This window comes from Bufo bufo, chromosome 3 (genome assembly GCF_905171765.1).
Source record: "Bufo bufo chromosome 3, aBufBuf1.1, whole genome shotgun sequence".
In the NCBI taxonomy this organism is placed as follows: domain Eukaryota; kingdom Metazoa; phylum Chordata; class Amphibia; order Anura; family Bufonidae; genus Bufo; species Bufo bufo.
The window spans coordinates 373,015,258-373,035,588 of record NC_053391.1 but is presented as its reverse complement, the minus strand read 5'-3'; the positions used below and the strand labels follow the sequence as shown (position 1 = coordinate 373,035,588).

General features: G+C 43.9%; 1 protein-coding gene across 3 annotated transcripts in view; it reads right to left on the bottom strand.

Annotated features, from left to right (window-relative positions):
* Window positions 1–20,331, bottom strand: part of CLTC (clathrin heavy chain) — a 92,261-nt gene that overhangs the window by 61,494 nt on the left and 10,436 nt on the right. For all 3 annotated transcript variants that reach the window (XM_040424662.1, XM_040424663.1, XM_040424664.1), the window contains exon 2: window positions 1,686–1,893. In XM_040424662.1, the coding sequence (XP_040280596.1) occupies window positions 1,686–1,893 (208 nt within the window). The remainder of the gene's footprint in view (window positions 1–1,685; window positions 1,894–20,331) is intronic.

The window sequence follows — 20,331 nt, the reverse complement described above, 5'->3', positions numbered from 1 at the left end:
AAAGCGTTGGATGCATGTCTTCCACCAGAGGCAGCATCTATTATACGGCTGTATAGAAGTTATTATCCAGTTCTGGAAATCCCACCAACACAACTCCACTAGGAGTTATTCATCACCCAACTAAAACTAAGAACATGGCCACAATTACCTTCCAAAATGGGCAGACAGGTGTGGGAATGTCGCACATCCTATGTCTATGGGGATCTCTAGTTGCAAAGGAGAAATATTTAATACGTTCCTCTTAGAGGATATATTTGTGTAAATATATCATTTCAAGGATTACTCCCATCTGAGAAATATATGGCTGAGATAGGAATAACCCTAATATGCCGCGGCCAGGGGTGGCCGGAGTTACAGAAACAGCCGAGCAGGTTGTGGAATGCTCCCATTCACTCCTATAGGAGCTCCAGAAAAAACACATCACAACCTGCTCAGCTATTTTCGTAACTCTGGCCAATCCTAGCCACAGTGTGAGAGTCATTCTGACTTAAGCCTTGTGTATGAAGATGGAAATAAACCGGTAACCAATACTGACTAGGAAGATCCCCTTGTTTGGGACACTGTTTAGAACAGATCTAACTTTGTCCTTCAAAAACCAAATCATGAAAAATAAAGTGTGCAGTTATAATTTTAAGGAATATTGTGCCACTGATAGAATTTGATCAGTGGTGGTATCAGCTATAACTCTAGTTGATCCCAAGAATGAAAGAGCAGATTGTATGTGTCCTGCACAGGAGACCTCTCACCCGCCTGCAGAGCAGGGAGAAACAGAACTATACTGGGGAAGCGTTCCTTTCATTCTGAGGATCGGTGGGGTCCTCACCATCAGATCTTAACAAATAATGGCATATCCAAGAGATCTCTAAATCCCTTGTTATGATCGGAAGCCCGAAGACAGTAATGTCTGCATAGAAGCTTCAGACCCCCACATCTGATGTCAATCCCACTTTATAACAAGCATGGAGTCTGCAAAACTGCTGACAGCATTATGTAGGGCCTGGGGACAGCAGTACAAACACACTGTGGTGGAGCTTTTATTATCAGCGGTAGTGTAAGTAAGAACTTTTATTCTGCTCCTGCACTAGAGGAGGAGCGTCACTTTGAAGTACTGTCTGCACTGAGCTCCTTCACAGCCCCTCCCCTCTGATCTGAGTGACAGCTGTAGCATCCAACCGGGACACCACTACAGCTGTCACTCAGCACAGGGGAGGGGCTGAACACTTCAGGGTGAGGGACCACCTTCATTTGCAGGGGCAGACCCCAGCAGAATACAAGTGCCAGTTCATATCGCTGATGCTAATAAAAGCACCAGCGAAAGTATGTTTTCCCTGCTCTTCACAGACCCTAACTAGATCTGTCAGCAGTTCTGCTTGGTCAAAACTGCTGACATAAGCCCTTAAAGATTGAATCTTCATATAATCTCAGCAAGGAGCCATGTTTTCTCTTCATCGCATTCACAACCCAGAAATGTAAATAGGAATGGTTTACTTAAGGTGCAAGAAGACAGCGCCTCTCAACCTAACCCGCAATGTATGGAAGACCTGCACATAAAGTGAGACAGGGCTGCCCCAATAGGACAGTCCCCATTCAGCACGGCCATATAACACAAGCCACTGTTATTATAATATTGTCTATTAGGTATTATGATGAAAACAGACAGTGAAAAATTCAAATGCAACAAATACCTTTCAGCGCAATGACTTTGCTGGCTGGATTCATAATGGCATTATCGGCTGAAATTGGTCTACGAATAGGATTGCTGGGGTCGTTCATATCAATGATAACTACTTGGGCTTGTTCTCCAACCTTCTCCCTGATGCAGATGAACTTGTCGGACTCCATTGTAAGCGTGCTAAAGCCAATATTCGCTGGGTTAATACCCAGATTTTGGAGCTGAAGCAAAAGAAAGGAGAAAAAAAAAAAGTTGTTAGAATCATGGATTCAGACGCGGTAACATTATATATACAAACCTTAAAGGGGTTAAAAGTGTATGCCCATCGCTAGGTTATGCCATTACTTTACATCTTGTGGGAGGTCAGATCTCGGTGACCCCCAAGGATTTTGAAAGTGAAGGGAATGCAGCACTGCATTCCTTTCCGTTTTTCCCCTGCACAGCCACCCACCATGCATGGAGCGTCATTGTGGCCCCATTCACATAAATGATAGCCCACTGCAGTTCTGTGCACAGCCAAGTGGCCAAAAGCACTGTGGTGCAAAGGACATTCTTAGGATCTCTGGATCCCCTAATGACCATAACGTGATGGCATAGGATAGGCTATCAATACAAAATCAGTAGGTGCTTGACGCTACACAGCACCGCCAAGCAGCTATTTCAGAGTGGCTCCGGAAGTACAATGCTCTATCCATCGCGCAGTGGATGGAACTGGTAATCCCAGTGCTGCTCCCATTCACTTCTAATGGAGCAGCACCATAGTTACTGGCCTCGTCTACTAAACAATGGAAGAGGCAGGGTAGTCCAAGCACCAAAGCTACAAAGAAAAAGTTGATATCAGACCCCCACCGATTATGTACTGATGGCCTATAATATTCAAATCTTGGAATACTTTTATACACTATTATGTCAGTACTAGAGAAATTACAGAAATATGAAGGGATGGCGCATAGAGCATTCACATGTTACACTGCCTCTTGGTACAGTGTCCAGAATAGAGAATACCATATTCTAGGATGCATTTAAAATCCCCACCTTAAAACTAGGGGTGCACCGAAATTCCGGCGGCCGAAAATATCGGCCGAAAATGGGCCTAATCCATTTCGGCCGATATTGGTACATATCGGCAGAAAATATGGGGTTTGGGATTTGTGGGATTTGTCACCCACCAAGTACCTTTTTCGCCCTATAAGACGCACTTTTTCTTCCCCCAAAATGGGGGAGAAATGCCCCTGCGTCTTATGGGGCGAATGCTTGCCGTTTTACATCGCAAGCTGCGATGTTCGAGCGAGCGGGGACTCGGGGAGGGACTGGGAGGAGGATCTGGGGGCTGGCAATAGCGGCGGGGCGGTGCAGTCAGTGTAGTATAGCCGAGCCCCGCCCCGCCGCTCCGGTATACTAATATAAGATGTCATATTCATTTATTGGTTATTAAACATGCCCCCTCAGTCCTATTACTACCTTACATCCTAATCGCATCTGTAGAATTCAGGCAGGCCAGGCGGGCGGCAGCGTAACTCTTGTCATGTGCCTGAATGAAGCTGGCGGCGCAGGCAAGTGACGTCAGTGAGAGACGCGCCGGCCGCCCGGCTTGGGCTGCCTGAATTCTACAGAAGCGATTAGGAAGTAAGGTAGTAATAGGACTGAGGGGGCATGTTTAATAACCAATAAATGAATATAACATCTTATATTTGTATACTGGCGGCAGCGGGGGCGATCTGTGGATGGCACAGTTATGGGCTGGGGGGGTCTGTGGATGTCACCGTTATGGGCTGGGGGGGGGTCTGTGGATGGCACATATATAACAGTGCCAGCCACAGATCCCCCCCGTAACAGTGTCTGTCATCCACAGATCCCCCCCATAACAGTGTCCGTCATCCACAGATCCCCCCCATAACAGTGTCCGTCATCCACAGATCCCCCCCCATAACAGTGTCCGTCATCCACAGATCCCCCCCATAACAGTGTCCGTCATCCACAGATCCCCCCCATAACAGTGTCCGTCATCCACAGATCCCCCCCATAACAGTGTCCGTCATCCACAGATCCCCCCCATAACAGTGTCCGTCATCCACAGATCCCCCCCATAACAGTGTCCGTCATCCACAGATCCCCCCCATAACAGTGTCCGTCATCCACAGATCCCCCCCATAACAGAGTCCGTCATCCACAGATCCCCCCATAACAGTGTCAGTCATCCACAGATCCCCCCATAACAGTGTCAGTCATCCACAGATCCCCAGTAATAGTGCCATCCACAGACCACCATTAGTTCCAAACCCACCAAACACACAGCACACCTTTTGGTTAAAAATATTTATTTTCTTATTTTCCTCCCCAAAAACCTAGGTGCGTCTTATGGGCCGGTGCGTCTTATAGGGCGAAAAATACGGTAATATGATTTATTAAATTCATGAAAAAGAATTATTAATAAAATCATTAAAAAAAAAAAGTATTTTAAAAGTATTTGGGCAAAAAGGCAGTTTCGGTTTCCGGTCAAGGACATCCTGAATTTTCGGCTTCGGACCAGAATTTTCATTTCGGTGCACCCCTACTTAAAACACTAACCTGGTGCCCTCATCTTCACCTGTTTTTTAGCTGCAGATCTGCAAATTACTGGGCTCCTTTTCTGCCATCCAAGATGGCTGCATCATTTCTCAGACTGCTTGACGCATACTGTGCATTTAGTAGCCCCAAGACACTTCTTGCTGCCATTGGATAGGCCAGCACTGCTCATGTGAATAGTACTGGCCAATCTAAGAGCAGGGCTGGACAAGCAGTCTGAGAAACGGTGCAGCCATTTTGAAAAGCAGAATGGGAGCCTGGGAATTAGCGGATCTGCCGCCAAAAAGATAAATGTCTGTCACCATGTAAGTATTCTGTTTGTTCCCCAGTTAATGTGACATTATATTTTTTTTTGAACTGGAGGGTTATGTGGGTGATAGATCTGTAGACTTTATGTGGCTATTTCTAAAAATGGACAGCAGATGGCATTCTTACCGGATGCGAGGATTATATACCACGTTATCCAGTCAACCGAGTCAAGACAGATTTACCTTAAATAATCACAGCCAAACAACCATCTGCTAACTGCAAGAAAATACAAAGGAGACACGTCCTACAAGGTCTGAACCTGACGCCACGTGTGCAAGCTCTATTTACCCAGGTATCCACCGCTGGGAAAAATAAATAGGTCAAACGACGTAAGGAGCAGAAAGTGGCCAGATTAGTGTCAACAGGCCTGTCACCTCTAGGGCCTGCAGAGAACAGACTCGTAGCCAGATGACATGGAGAAGAAAAAATATATATTTTTTCCATTAATAAAATGTGCTGACAAGAACCCTTCCACTACTTTCCCTAAAGTTGTCAGCAGATTCAGGCCGGGCACTGTAAGGAAGGACACAGAAGTGCTGAGCAGACCGCATTCTTTACTTCCACACTCAACAACAGGATGTCAACTATTGTTCTCAACGGATTTCCCAAAACGAAACCCTCAAATGCTCCGACAACTGAAAGTCCTCATTTCGCGTTCACTACAAGCAGAAATCATCCAAGTCACCAAAGCTGCAGAGACATCTACAAAGCATGGAATAAAATGGACAACATTTGCCAACACTGAATGTTAACAACACATTCCAACTAAAGTGGAATAAAACACAGGAGACAACCCCTTGAAGACCAAGCTTCAGCACACAACAGTCCAGCAGAGGAACGAGAAGATACTATTAAAAAACTTTTGATAGGTCATAGTGACATATCAAAGTTTTTAACAGGAGGAGGTGCGAGTGCGGAGAACCCTGCCGATCACTAAAACAAGGAGTTAAAAGGGCTCACAGAGTGCGGTGGTCTCTCCTCGCTGCAGGAGACGGCCTCACAGACATTCTGCTAAGCCTGCCTTCAGCATCAAGGAGAGACCACACTCTGGGGGACATTTATCAAAAACGGTGGAAAGAAAAACTGGCTGCTTGGTTGCCTATAGCAACCAATCAGATTCCACCTTTCATTTTTCAGAGCTCCTTAGGAAAATAAAAGGTGGAATATGGTTTGTTGCTACGGGCAACTAAGCCAGTTTTCCTTTAAACCAGTTCTGATAAATCTCCCCCTCTGTGCAAGCCCTTCTATCTCCTCATTATAGCAAACTCATAGGGGTCTCTGCACTTGAACCCCCACCGATCAAAGCCTTAAATGTCACTAACATATGAGAAGATCTGAAGAGTGGCCCTACACACATGAATTTTGCACTAGTATTTTACACCAGTTAAAAAAAATGACAGAATAACTGCACGCATGTTTTTTTTTGGGAGTGGGTGGATCAAGCGGGAAGAGCAAGAATGCACAGTGCCGTGACCCTGCCCCCAATGCACTTAACTGCTTATTTGCATATGGATCAGTTTCCTGAAAATGAAAAAATGGATCACTAAGGCCTCTTGCACACGAATGGTGTGTGCCCGTGGCCGTATTGCAGCCCGCATACGGCGGGTCCGCAATACACGGGCACCTGCCCCTGTGCACTCCGCATCACTTGAATGGGTCTGCCATCACGGAGATGCGGAACGGAAGCGCGGAACGGAGCCCCACGGAAGCACTACGGAGTGCTTCTGTGGCGTTTCTGTCCGTGTCTCCACACCGCAAAAAAATAGAACTTGTTATATTTTTTTGCGGTACGGACGGATCACGGACCCATTGAAGTGGAATGGGTCTCGATCCGTCCCGGGCTGCCGCACTGACGTTGCCCCGGCATTGGGGACCGCAAATTGCGGCCCCCAATGCACGGAACGGATGCACAACTTTCGTGTGCAAGAGTCCTAAGTGAAAGGTATCGTTACATTCAGCTGAGCTGGCTCTACAAGGCAACGTGTCTGGTTTACCAGTGAATTTCCTGGTGACAGGCTCCCACTAAAGGGACACTTCCATGAGAAAAGTGTGACTTTTTTAAACTCCATATTCAAAGAAAACATTTTTTTAAGAGTTTTTGACTCTTACATTTTGGCAGTATTATGCCATTGAGGATACAGATTACTGTCTTTCTGTAGCAGTGAGCACAGAGATCTAAAACATCCATATAAAACAGAGAGCATTCTTCAGTTTACTGCTGCTGTGAGGGGAAGATATCTGCTTGCTTAACCCATTGGATACTGGAGGTTTTTCTCGTTTTTGCGTTTTCATTTTTCTTCCATCTTCCTGGAGCCATAACTTTTTTTATTTTTCCGTTCACATATCCATATAAGGGCTTGTTTTTTGCGGGACAAGTTGTTATTTCTAATGCCTCCATTTAATACGGCATACAATGTAGAGGGAAGCGGTAAAAAAAAAAAATTCCAAATGGGGTAAAACTGACCTGTGCCCTTCATTCTCTGGGGCAGTTCGATTACAATGATACCACATATGTGTAGGCTTAATATGTCTAAATACTGTAAAAATTCTAACTTTTAAAAATTAAAACATTTTGCGGGACGATCTGTAGTTTTTATTGATACCATTTTGGAGTGTTTGACTTTTTTGATCTTATTACCTTTTGGGGTAAGAGAAGCGATGAAAAAAAAATGGCAAATTGGCCATTTTTATACCTTTTTCTGCAAACTGTGTATCACTTATATCATTACTTTTGCAATGAGTGTAATTCCTCACTCACTGCACACATCAATATTACTTATCTATGTGCACTGGCTGCATTTCCTTAGGGACTATACTGACCTTGTTTCAAGCTGAATATCTATATGCATTCAGTCAGCATAGGGAGGGGGTAGAATGAGAAAGCCTAGTTTTTACAGACACAAACAGGATCATAGTTTAGATCGCTTTCCTTGGAAATGTATATGGTGCAGTGTCCAACGGGACTGTGCTGCCTCAGCAGAACTACCAGGGCGACAGGGTCATACTTCACTGTGAAACAGACAAAGCTGAAATGAAAGGTTTCACTGGACACCACCAATGTAATGATTAGGGATGAGTGAATTTCATGTTTTGAAATTCATTCATGCTTCGTTGGGTGGTAAAAGCAGAATTGCGTTATGGATTCCGTTACCACGGACCATAATACAATTCCATGACGGAATGCCATTAGAGTCATTCCGTCATAATAGAAGTCTATGGCCTGCATAACGGATCCGTCCCGTTTCCGTTATGCAAGAGAGGACTCCCCTGCATAACGGAAACTGGACGGATCCGTTTTGCAGCCCGTAGACTTCTATTATGACGGAATGAATAACGGAATGCCTCTAAAGGCATTCCATTATGCATTCCGTCGTAGAATTGCGTTATGGTGCGTGGTAACGGAATCCATAACGCAATTCTGCTTTTACCACCAAATGAAGCGTGAACGAATTTCAAAATATGAAATTCTCTCATCTCTAGTAATGATCATTCTGGAACAGTTGCATTGGCAAATTAGTATTTCCACAGAACGTCACCAGCACCCATCTACCCAGAGCTTTAGTGAGGCATCATTGTCTGGGGGCCCTATTCTTGTTAGAGTCAGACAAATCAGAGCTGTATTCAACTGGAAAGGTTACAAGATGTCAAACATTTTTACTCCGTGGCCTAGGGCTGATTTACATGACGCAGGAAACACGGCCAGCGTGTCAGCGACTCTTCCGAACCGACCGTGGCTCCCCTGACCCGAACTGACTGCATCATAGTGATTTTTGATACAGTCAGTTCCTATCTGATGGTGGGTCTACTGTACTGTACCCATATCATGTGAGCACAGTAAAATGGAGCCGCGATCAGATAGGAAGTGACTGTCATAAATAACTATGATGCAGTCAGTTCAGAGGCGCTGTAGTCATTCCAGAAGATGCAGCCGGTCCTGTGAATCCGCCCTAAGGCCCCTTTCACACGAGAAAGTATTCCGCGCGGGTGCAATGCGTAATGAGAACGCATTGCGCCCGAATGGAAACCGGACGCATTCATTTCAATGGGGCTGTGTACATGAGCGTTGATTTTCACGCATCACTTGTGCGTGGCGTGAAAAATCGCAGCATGTTCTATTTTCTGCGTTTTTCACGCAACGCTGGCCCCATAGAAGTGAATGCGGCTGCGTGAAAATCGCATCCGCAAGCAAGTGCAGATGCAATGCGTTTTTCATGGATGGTTGCTAGGAGATGTTGTTTGTATACCTTCAGTTTTTTATCAATCGCATTGCACCCGCGCAATAAAAACTGAACGCAATTGCATAAAAAACTGAATTACCTTGCTTGCAAAATCGCACATTTTTCACTGAACGCATCCGCAACGCATCCGGACCTAATCCGCTCACACTCGTCTGCAAGGGGCCTAAGGGTACATTCACACAACAGTGAAAAAAGCCTGTTAAATACAGACACTGTCAGTTTCTAATGGCCATTTTGCATCCACGTGTGCATCCATTTCATGGCCGCCAATCAGTTTTTAACGGTCATTTAAAATGGATGAGTTTCACTGGACTGGTTCCGAAAACAGCTGCGTGATGGCTGCTAAAAAATAAATAAAAAATGGCCATCACATGTCGTGTGAATGAGGCCTTATATTTTGCTCAGCTGTGTCTGGACCTGCACGGAGAGGTATGTAGTCGAAAAGATCTTATTCCTGTCATTATGTGACCCGCAGAAAAATGCATCCGTCTGTTCATACAATCACAAAGTGTAAAAGGAAGCGCAACAGCAGCCTAGCCCTAGCCTAAGGGGTACGGCGACTCCCAAATAGGTCAATTTAGTAGAAAAACGAAATCATTACTATATAAATGTATATACTGACTATCTCCGATTTGTGGGTAGCTCAGCAGCTCGTTGATGTCAATGTCCGAATCATTTTTCTCGACGTGATTTAGTTGCTAATCATAATACCCTAAGGCCTATTGCACACGAACGTGACAGATTAGGCCGGGATGCGCTCAGGGTGCGTTCAGTAAAACTCGCACTATTTTGCAAGCAAGTTCAATCAGTTTTGTCCGCAATTGCGTTCGGTTTTGTCCACGTGGGTGCAATGCGTTTTGATGCGTCTTACACGCGCGTGATAAAAAAAACTGAAGGTTTACAAACAACATCTCTTAGCAACCATCAGTGAAAAACACATTGCATTCACACTTGCTTCCGGATGCAATGCGTTTTTCAATGAAGACACCTTCACTTCTATGGGGCCAGGGCTGCGTGAAAAACGCAGAATATAGAACATGCTGTGTTATTCACGCAACGCAGAACTGATGCGTGAAAAAAAAAAAAAAAAGGCTCATGTACAGTCGTGGCCAAAAGTTTTGAGAATGACACAAATATTAGTTTTCACAAAGTTTGCTGCTAAACTGCTTTTAGATCTTTGTTTCAGTTGTTTCTGTGATGTAGTGAAATATAATTACACGCACTTCATACGTTTCAAAGGCTTTTATCGACAATTACATGACATTTATGCAAAGAGTCAGTATTTGCAGTGTTGGCCCTTCTTTTTCAGGACCTCTGCAATCCGACTGGGCATGCTCTCAATCAACTTCTGGGCCAATTCCTGACTGATAGCAACCCATTCTTTCATAATCACTTCTTGGAGTTTGTCAGAATTAGTGGGTTTTTGTTTGTCCACCCGCCTCTTGAGGATTGACCACAAGTTCTCAATGGGATTAAGATCTGGGGAGTTTCCAGGCCATGGACCCAAAATGTCAACGTTTTGGTCCCCGAGCCACTTAGTTATCACTTTTGCCTTATGGCACGGTGCTCCATCGTGCTGGAAAATGCATTGTTCTTCACCAAACTGTTGTTGGAAGAAGTTGCTGTTGGAGGGTGTTTTGGTACCATTCTTTATTCATGGCTGTGTTTTTGGGCAAAATTGTGAGTGAGCCCACTCCCTTGGATGAGAAGCAACCCCACACATGAATGCTCTCAGGATGCTTTACTGTTGGCATGATACAGGACTGATGGTAGCGCTCACCTTTTCTTCTCCGGACAAGCCTTTTTCCTGATGCCCCAAACAATCGGAAAGAGGCTTCATCGGAGAATATGACTTTGCCCCAGTCCTCAGCAGTCCATTCACCATACTATCTGCAGAAGATCAATCTGTCCCTGATGTTTTTTTTAGGAGAGAAGTGGCTTCTTTGCTGCCCTTCTTGACACCAGGCCATTTTCCAAAAGTCTTCACCTCACTGTGCGTGAAGATGCGCTCACACCTGCCTGCTGCCATTCCTGAGCAAGCTCTGCACTGGTGGCACTCCGATCCCACAGCTGAATCCTCTTTAGGAGACGATCCTGGTGCTTGCTGGACTTTCTTGGATGCCCTGAAGCCTTCTTAACAAGAATTGAACCTCTTTCCTTGAAGTTCTTGATGATCCTATAAATTGTTGATTGAGGTGCAATCTTAGTAGCCACAATATCCTTGCCTGTGAAGCCATTTTTATGCAACGCAATGATGGCTGCACGCGTTTCTTTGCAGGTCACCATGGTTAACAATGGAAGAACAATGATTTCAAGCATCACCCTCCTTTTAACATGTCAAGTCTGCCATTTTAACCCAATCAGCCTGACAATGATCTCCAGCCTTGTACTCGTCAACATTCTCACTTGAGTTAACAAGACGATTTACTGAAATGATCTCAGCAGGTCCTTTAATGACAGCAATGAAATGCAGTGGAAAGTTTTTTTGGGGATTAAGTTTATTTTCATGGCAAAGAAGGACTATGCAATTCATCTGATCACTCTTCATAACATTCTGGAGTATATGCAAATTGCTATTATAAAAACTTAAGCAGAAACTTTTCCAATTTCCAATATTTATGTAATTCTCAAAACTTTTGGCCACGACTGTACACAGACCCATTGACATAAATGGGTCAGGATTCAGTGCGGGTGCTATGCGTTCACGTCACGAATTGCACCAACGTGGAAAACTCGCTCGTGTGAAAGGGGCCTAATGGGTAAGACTGTTCAGATCATATCAGCAAAAACATCTGCAGTGTAAAGGAAGAGGGACGCAGAAGCATTAGGAGCCTTGGAATAGAATAGCAGTGGATTTGAGATGATAGGGGAGATTTACTAAGCACAATGTGCCAGTCTTCTGTCCTAATTGCCCCAAACACCGCTATGCAAGCAGTGGGCCAAATTTATTTTGACAATTTTTATGCCTCACTAAATAGTACATAGAAATGAAGGTGCCACCTCCTCTTCAAACAGTTGATATGTGGGGGTGCCGGATGGAGGCCACCCAACAATCTGATAATAATGACCTATCTTGAGGATAGTTCATCGATATAGGAAACCGGCAAACCCTTTCAAAGGAAAAAAATAAATAAGAAAATCCACCCCTTACTACAGCCCCGTTCCTCTAGTACTTCTGCTGCAGCCAATATCACTGGGGTCTACAATTTAGGACTGTGAACGGCTGCAGAATCCAGGAATGTCACCAACTACTGTCACGGGCACAATGACGTGTCTGGATTCCAGCAGAATGGAGACCTATAAGTCCCTCCTTTATATAGCTTTGGCTCAAAAAACGCTTAAAAAAAAAATGCCACAAACACCACATTTTTTTTTATGGATCAAATGCAGACTCATTCATCTTAGTGGCGCGGCTTTTCAGAATTCCCATGGACTTTCAGCTAACTGGAGTTGGGGAAAAAAAAAAAAACACACCACAGACAACATGAATGGCAGAAAACAAGAAAAATGCAAAAGTCGACAAAGACTCCATAAAAAACAGTGTTAACCCAGCTGAGGCTACTTTCCCACTGGCGTTTCTGGGTCCGCTTGTGAGATCTGTTTCAGGGCTCTCACAAGCGGCCCAAAACGGATCAGTTCAGCCCCAATGCATTCTGAATGGATAAGGATCTGTTCAGAATGCATCAATTTGGCTGCATTTGGTCTCCGTTGCGTTTTTTGGACAGTCACTAAAACGCAGCTTGCAGCGTTTTTGTGACCGTCTGACTATGCGGAGCCAAACGGATCCGTCTTGACTTACAATGCAAGTCAATGGGGACGGATCCGTTTTTCACTGACACAATATGGTGCAATTAAAAACGGATCCGTCTCCATTGACTTTCAATGTAAGTCAAAACGGATCAGTTTTGACTTACTGTTTTTTGGATGAATAATGCAAACGGATCCGTTATGAACGGATACAAGAGTTTGCAATATTGGTGCGGATCCGTCTGTGCAGATACAAGACGGATCCGCACCAAACGCGAGTGTGGAAGTAGCCTTAACAGTGGGCAGAATATTATTGTGAAGTATCGCAGCCAAGGGGCGAGTAAGGCATGTCCATCCATAGGTTAATGCCACCCAGGATGCTGCACCAAGGGGGTGCATCCCCATCATACATCTGACATAAAGATCAGGTGAATCTACCAGACTGGCCTCGTCTATGTCCGCCAACCAAACTGGCAATTAATACCACAGATCATTTGAACACATCATTAAAAATGCATCCATTCCATCAGTACTGAAGGAAGAAACGGATCTGGTTCCTAGCCCTGCATCAGTGTAATGATTAATTCTGTACTTCACATATACATTACCAGTCCGAGAAAACATCTGACAATCCTATTCATTTTACCCAAATCCTTAAATAACCCAGGCATCGCATGTATGGATATGTAGGGGGAAGGGGAATAAAAACCGGGGTCATTGTCCTCAGCAACAGTGGGAGTCCAGCAGCCAGCCCTCAAACAAGCCATGGCTGTGAAGTCCGATAGATGCCAGTAAAATTGTAAAAATTCCAAACTAAATCTATTACACGATGGTGAAGAACATGAAATTGGCTGATTTTAGGCTACTTTCACACTTGCGGCAGAGTGATCCGGCAAGCAGTTCCGTCGCCCGAACTGCCTGCCGGATCCCGCAAAACGTATGCCAACTGATGGTATTTGTAAGACTGATCAGGCATTCATGCAAGTGTTCCGTTTTTTTGGCCGGAGATAAAACCGTAGCATGCAAGTAAAAAATAAATAAATAAAAAAGCCCGATAGAGCAGCTTTGCAAATACATTGAGTCAATCAGCAGTTTTGACTCCCCCCATCCTGCCAACATCACTACACAGAGGACAGGGAAATAGTTGCCGATCATATTGAGATCAAGAGAGAAAATGAATTCTGCATGACCTGTACATACATATGCTAATGAGAAGCCAAGTGACCGCTGAGCATTTATCCCAGAAATGTCCTGCCCTGGCCGCTAGAAGAGCTCATTGGAGGGGCTGGAGAAGATTCACTGCCGGGAGCCCTGGTTGATGAACGCCCAGTGGTGACATCTCATTAGCATTTGTCATTAGTCATCAATGCTCCACTTTCTCCGTTATGCTATGAGCATGAAAAATTATTACAGAGTAACAGGCTACATGTGAATTTATAGGATGATTTTCTGGATGCCATTTTTTTTTAAAAGTTATTCCAATTGTACTTCTGGCTCTTTTACTTCCTCCCTTGTTTGCACAGCAAACAACCTCACTTGACTTTCTCAATCTAAACAGTCACTGTCACTAGATGAGTGACACAATTACATCACACTGTTAAAGGGTTTCTACCACTTCGTTTGACATATTTAGCTGTCAGACACTAGCGATCCGCTAGTGTCTGCTCTAACAAACCATCCTAATATAATTGCTTTTGGAGCAGCCGTTTTGCTAAAATAAGAACTTATATCTATATGCTAATGAGCCTCTAGGTGCTATGGGGGCGTCATTAGCACCTAGAGGCTCGGTCTACCTTCAGAAACTGCCGCCGCCCAGCGCGTCCCTCCAGCCCGCCCATCTCCTGCTGAATGCGATCCTCCCCGTGCGCGTCTCTGTTCGGCGCATGCGCAGTGAATGTCTGACCGCTTCCCTGCTCAGACATCTCCACTGCGCCGATGACATCATAGTGCTCCGAGGAACAGGCGCAGTGGAGATGTCTGTGCAGGGAAGCGGTTAGACATTCACTGCGCATGCGCCGAACAGAGACGCGCACGGGGAGGATCGCATTCAGCAGGAGATGGGCGGGCTGGAGGGACGCGCTGGGCGGCGGCTGTGTATGAAGGTAGACGGAGCCTCTAGGTGCTAATGACGCCCCCATAGCACCTAGAGGCTCATTAGCATATAGATATAAGTTCTTTTTTTTAGCGAAACGGCTGCCCCAAAACCTATCATATTAGGATGGTTTGTTAGAGCAGACACTAGCGGATCGCTAGTGTCTGACAGCTAAATATGTCAAACGAAGTGGTAGAAACCCTTTAAGTGCAATGCTCCTCCTGGTCATTATCTAGGCCTATCAATTAAAAAAATAAAGCGGTCATACTAAACATCCCAAATTCCACACTTACTATCATCACAAGGATTAGTTTGCAGATAACATCTTCCCCTCACAGCAGCAGTAAACTGACAGTGGAATCCCTAGCTACATAGGTTTATCTCTGTGCTCACTGCTACAGAAAGACAAGATTTTGTATTTCATGTTCAATGGCCCAGTACTGGTAAAATGAAGAAGAGCTAAAAATCTATGACTGAGTTTAAAAATTCCCCTTTCTAATGGAATGTCCCTTTAAACTTGTTTCAACATCACCCATGCAGCAATGTTTGCCAATTGAAAACCACTAACAGTTGCTGTACCCAGGCATGTCAGCGCTGCCAGGAGTACCAGAGGAGCGCTGGAGAAGCAGATATGTATATCATGTTTTTGTTTTTTTAAGCAATTGTAGGAGTTGTCCAGTATTATTAATTATGTGAGACAACCATTTTCAGAACTGGGGTATAGAATGAAAATGTTCTATCACACCAGGCCATTCCACTTGCTAACACAATACCGTTCTAGGTTTCCTACTACCTGAAAACATATGGTCAATCTGAGGTTCACAACCCCTCCACATACCAGCCATGTGCAACACTTTCATTCCCTGTAATATTCAGAATTGGCACATCCCACATTTACATGCTGTGTGTGTATTTACTCCTGATTTTGGTTAAAAAAAAAAAAAAAAAAAAAAAAACGGATGCAAAAATGCTGATCAAATACTGCAAACGAGCCCCAAGTCCATATATAGTGACTATGACTGTACAAGACTTTCAATATCCTAATGGGTGCCAGGCAAGGGCAATAATCCACAGACATAAAACCATTCACATGAGGAAGATTTGTCACAGAAATTTCTGTGCATGGAAATCCGTTCAATTCATCTCAAATTAAAGGGGGTTGTCCATTTTATTTATGTTGATGACCCATCCTCGGGATAGGTCAACAATAAACGATCCGGGAAGGGGGGGGGTCGGACATCCCTGCTGATTATCTTTTAGAAGAGAAGGCGACGAGTGTGAAAGCAAGTGTAATTACAAGTATGTTCAAGTGAATACTACAGAGCCGTTCCATAGAAGTGAATGGGGACGCCATACTTGTAATTACACCTCCTCACCACTGCAATTGCTGCAGCGAGCAGGCAAACCGAGCAGAAAAGGCAGCTAACCTGGGCCATTAACAGCAAAAAAGAAGAAGACAACCCCTTCAAGCTGTTTTGTCAGGAGGCACATAAATTTCAGATGAATGGGACAACTGCAGACATTTTGGCAACAAATCTGCTGCATGCAAATTCTCCCTAAGGCTATTTTCACACAGGCGTAAGCAGTCCTGAAAGCACGCTCCATGTAACAGCCACCTTTCCTAGACCGAAGAGTGCATCTCTGCCCTGAACTCACAGCATCATAATGATATATGATGCTGTGAGTTTATACCAGACTGCAGATCAACTGTACTTTACTCATAATACCGTGAGTACGGTAGACCCGCAGTCAGGCAGGAACGCACAGCATCATACACCTTTACGATGCTGTGAGTTCTGATCTAAGGTGCAGGTGCCGGTCTAGGAAATGCGACCACCCAATCATTGGGTCCATTATATGGGAATGTGAGACCCCAAAAGGGAGTGGCAAAAGGGAGCTAAAACGTAACTTTTACTTCTGACTGATAAAATATGATAGGAGCACCAAGACATACAGATAGTACTCACAAACACAAACTCCCCAGTGAATGGAATTTGCTCAAGATAAAACGGAACGTCCTTACCAGTTCAGACGTACCCCAAACACGATAAGCCAGGCTAAATTCAAGTTCGGAGTGGCCTGTCAGATAACACGATGTGGTTGGGTAACTTCATGCATAGATGAGACCGGGGAAGGCTATCCCTAAATAACACTAGATGTTGGGAGGGGGTAGCTAGTCTGACCCTGCCTATCTATACAAAGTACTCGCCCCGATAGGGCTAGGTATCCGGACGGGGTCGCCCCTAGGGACGGGCGGTATCCCTATTGTGCCCTACAGGATATTCAAGACGTGTCACGTTTCAACTAGTGTATCATCTTTACATCAGGGTATGTATAGTGGTCACCTGCTTAGATCTATGAGCCAGTGGATGCAGCATGGCCATGTATTACATAGTGTCCTTTCATGTAATATGACATCTCTCAAGTAAGGGTACTTTCACACTAGCGTTGTTAGAATCCAGCAGGCAACGGAATTGCCTGCCGGATCCGGCAAGCTGTACAAACGGATAAACTTTTCTTTCCTGGATCCGTCTCATCCGGAATAACGGATCCAGTATTTAAATTTTTTCAAAGATCGAAAGCCCGATGCATGCGCAGACCGGAAAACCGGATTCGGCAATTTCCAAAACACTTGGTACCGGATCTGGCATTAATACATCTCTATGGATCCGGCAAATGCAATATTGTTCCAGGATTTTGGGCGAAAAAAAAAAAAAAAAAACCTGCAGCATGCTGCGGTATTTTGTCCGGTCAAATACCGTACAAGGGACGAAACGGAAGACATCCTGATGCATACTAAACGGATTGCTTTCCATTCAGAATGCATTAGGACAAAATTGATGCATTTTTTTCCGGTATTGAGACCCTTTACCGGATTTTAATACCGGAAAAGAATAACGCTAGTGTGAATGTAACCTAAGGCTATGGATATGGCTGAAAGACTCCAAAACAGCCTCTGGCAGCACTATAGGCCTGCCAGTCATGTCACTGGGCTCACTGCTATTTGGAAGTCTACAGGGTGGGCCATTTATATGGATACACCTTAATAAAATGGGAATGGTTGGTGATATTAACTTCCTGTTTGTGGCACATTAGTATATGTGAAGGGGAAAAGTTTCAAGATGGGTGGTGACCATGGTGGCCATTTTGAAGTCGGCCATTTTGAATCCAACTTTTGTTTTTTCAATAGTAGGAGGGTCATGTGACACAAACTTATTGGGAATTTCACAAGAAAAACAATAGTGTGCTTGGTTTTAACATAACTTTATTCTTTCATGAGTTATTTACAAGTTTCTGACCACTTATAAAATGTGTTCAATGTGCTGCCCATTGTGTTGGATTGTCAATGCAACCCTCTTCTCCCACTCTTCACACACTGATAGCAACACCGCAGGAGAAATGCTAGCACAGGCTTCCAGTATCCGTAGTTTCAGGTGCTGCACATCTCGTATCTTCACAGCATAGACGATTGCCTTCAGATGACCCCAAAGATAAAAGTCTAAGGGGGTCACTGGATATGCGAAATTGCTACATGATGATGTGTTTCCCTCTTTATGCACTGAAGCCAGCACGTTCCCTGAGTTTTTCCAGCAAGATGGTGCACCCACCAGCACATTATGGGTCAGGTCCGAGCATTCCTAGATGAACAGTTTCCTGGAAAGTGGATTGGTCGTCGTGGGCCAGTTAAATGGCCCCCAAGGTCTCCCGATCTGACCCCCTTAGACTTTTATCTTTGGGGTCATCTGAAGGCAATCGTCTATGCTGTGAAGATACGAGATGTGCAGCACCTGAAACTACGGATACTGGAAGCCTGTGCTAGCATTTCTCCTGCGGTGTTGCTATCAGTGTGTGAAGAGTGGGAGAAGAGGGTTGCATTGACAATCCAACACAATGGGCAGCACATTGAACACATTTTGTAAGTGGTCAGAAACTTGTAAATAACTCATGAAAGAATAAAGTTACCTTAAAACCAAGCACACCATTGTTTTTCTTGTGAAATTCCCAATAAGTTTGATGTGTCACATGACCCTCTTCCTATTGAAAAAACAAAAGTTGGATTCAAAATGTAGTGGTAGGTTGTGGTGGCTCACTAGCAAGTAGTTAAGGTATGGTGCTGCAAGCTCATATAGAGGGAATCACCCCACCCTCTCTTAAAAGGCAAATGTAGTAATAGAATAATGAGCGAGCACTCATACACTTGGCAACCAGATTGACATGTGCAGAAAATATTTATTAAAGCCCCATAAAATACAAGTAATAAAATTTATAAGAACAATGTAGCAATAATATACAACATTACAGTCACATATATTGTGGTAGATATGATCGATACTATATTCAATAAAAATATATTCAATAGAAATATTCGATAAATTGAATGGTAGAAAATTCAATGTTGAAATATTCGATAGAATATTCGATACCTCTCAATAGTGTTGATAAATTCAATAATATATATCACACCAAAAAACTTCAAGTATATGCTGTTATTTGGGAAAGAGGGGGTATTATCTTCTAGCGCTCTATCCCAATTGAATGTCACTGAAAATGTTGTAGGTGTATTCACTGGGAGCGCAACATGTTCATAAAGTGTCCACAGGAATCCTGATAATGTGAAAAGTCTCTTATAGCTGATCCTTTTATGGTCGATATGAGCTTTGGATTGAAGAAAACTTTAAATCGATATTTGGCTTACCGTCTAGCGTCTGCTGTCTCCCTATTGCTTCAATGGAGCTTTAAATATTTGCCGGCTTATTCAGTCGCTCCATACAGCAAGCTGGTTTAAATTCCGCGGGAGTTCCAAAGATCGCGGGAGTTGCCACTCTGTTCCGCAATTTCCTTTGGTGCAGCTTTCGACGATAAGAATAGTTAATCCTTTACTGTAGAAATTATCTTCTGTATGGCCATACAGTATTATCGGAGGCTTTTCAATGCAGGTACATCACTTGTTTCACCATACGCGTTACGGGTAGATTCACTCTCCCTTCCTCAGTGGTGCTGAGTGAATCTACCCGTAACGCGTATGGTGAAACAAGTGATGTACCTGCATTGAAAAGCCTCCGATAATACTGTATGGCCATACAGAAGAAAATCTCTACAGTAAAGGATTAACTATTCTTATCGTCGAAAGCTGCACCAAAGGAAATTGCGGAACAGAGTGGCAGCTCCCGCGATCTTTGGAACTCCCGCGAAATTTAAACCAGCTTGCTGTATGGAGCGACTGAATAACCCGGCAAATATTTAAAGCTCCATTGAAGCAATAGGGAGACAGCAGACGCTAGACGGTAAGCCAAATATCGATTTAAAGTTTTCTCCAATCCAAAGCTCATATCGACCATAAAAGGATATGCTATAAGAGACTTTTCACATTATCAGGATTCCTGTGGACACTTTATGAACATGTTGCGCTCCCAGTGAATACACCTACAACATTTTCAGTGACATTCAGTTTCCCAAATTGGGATAGAGCGCTAAAATACCCCCTCTTTCCCAAATAACAGCATATACTTGAAGTTTTTTGGTGTGATATATATTATTGAATTTATCGACACTATTGAGTGGTATCGAATATTTCAACATTTAATTTTCTACCAATTTATCGAATATTTCTATTGAATATATTTTTATTGAATATAGTATCGATCATATCTACCACAATATATGTGACTGTAATGTTGTATAATATTGCTACATTGTTCTTATAAATT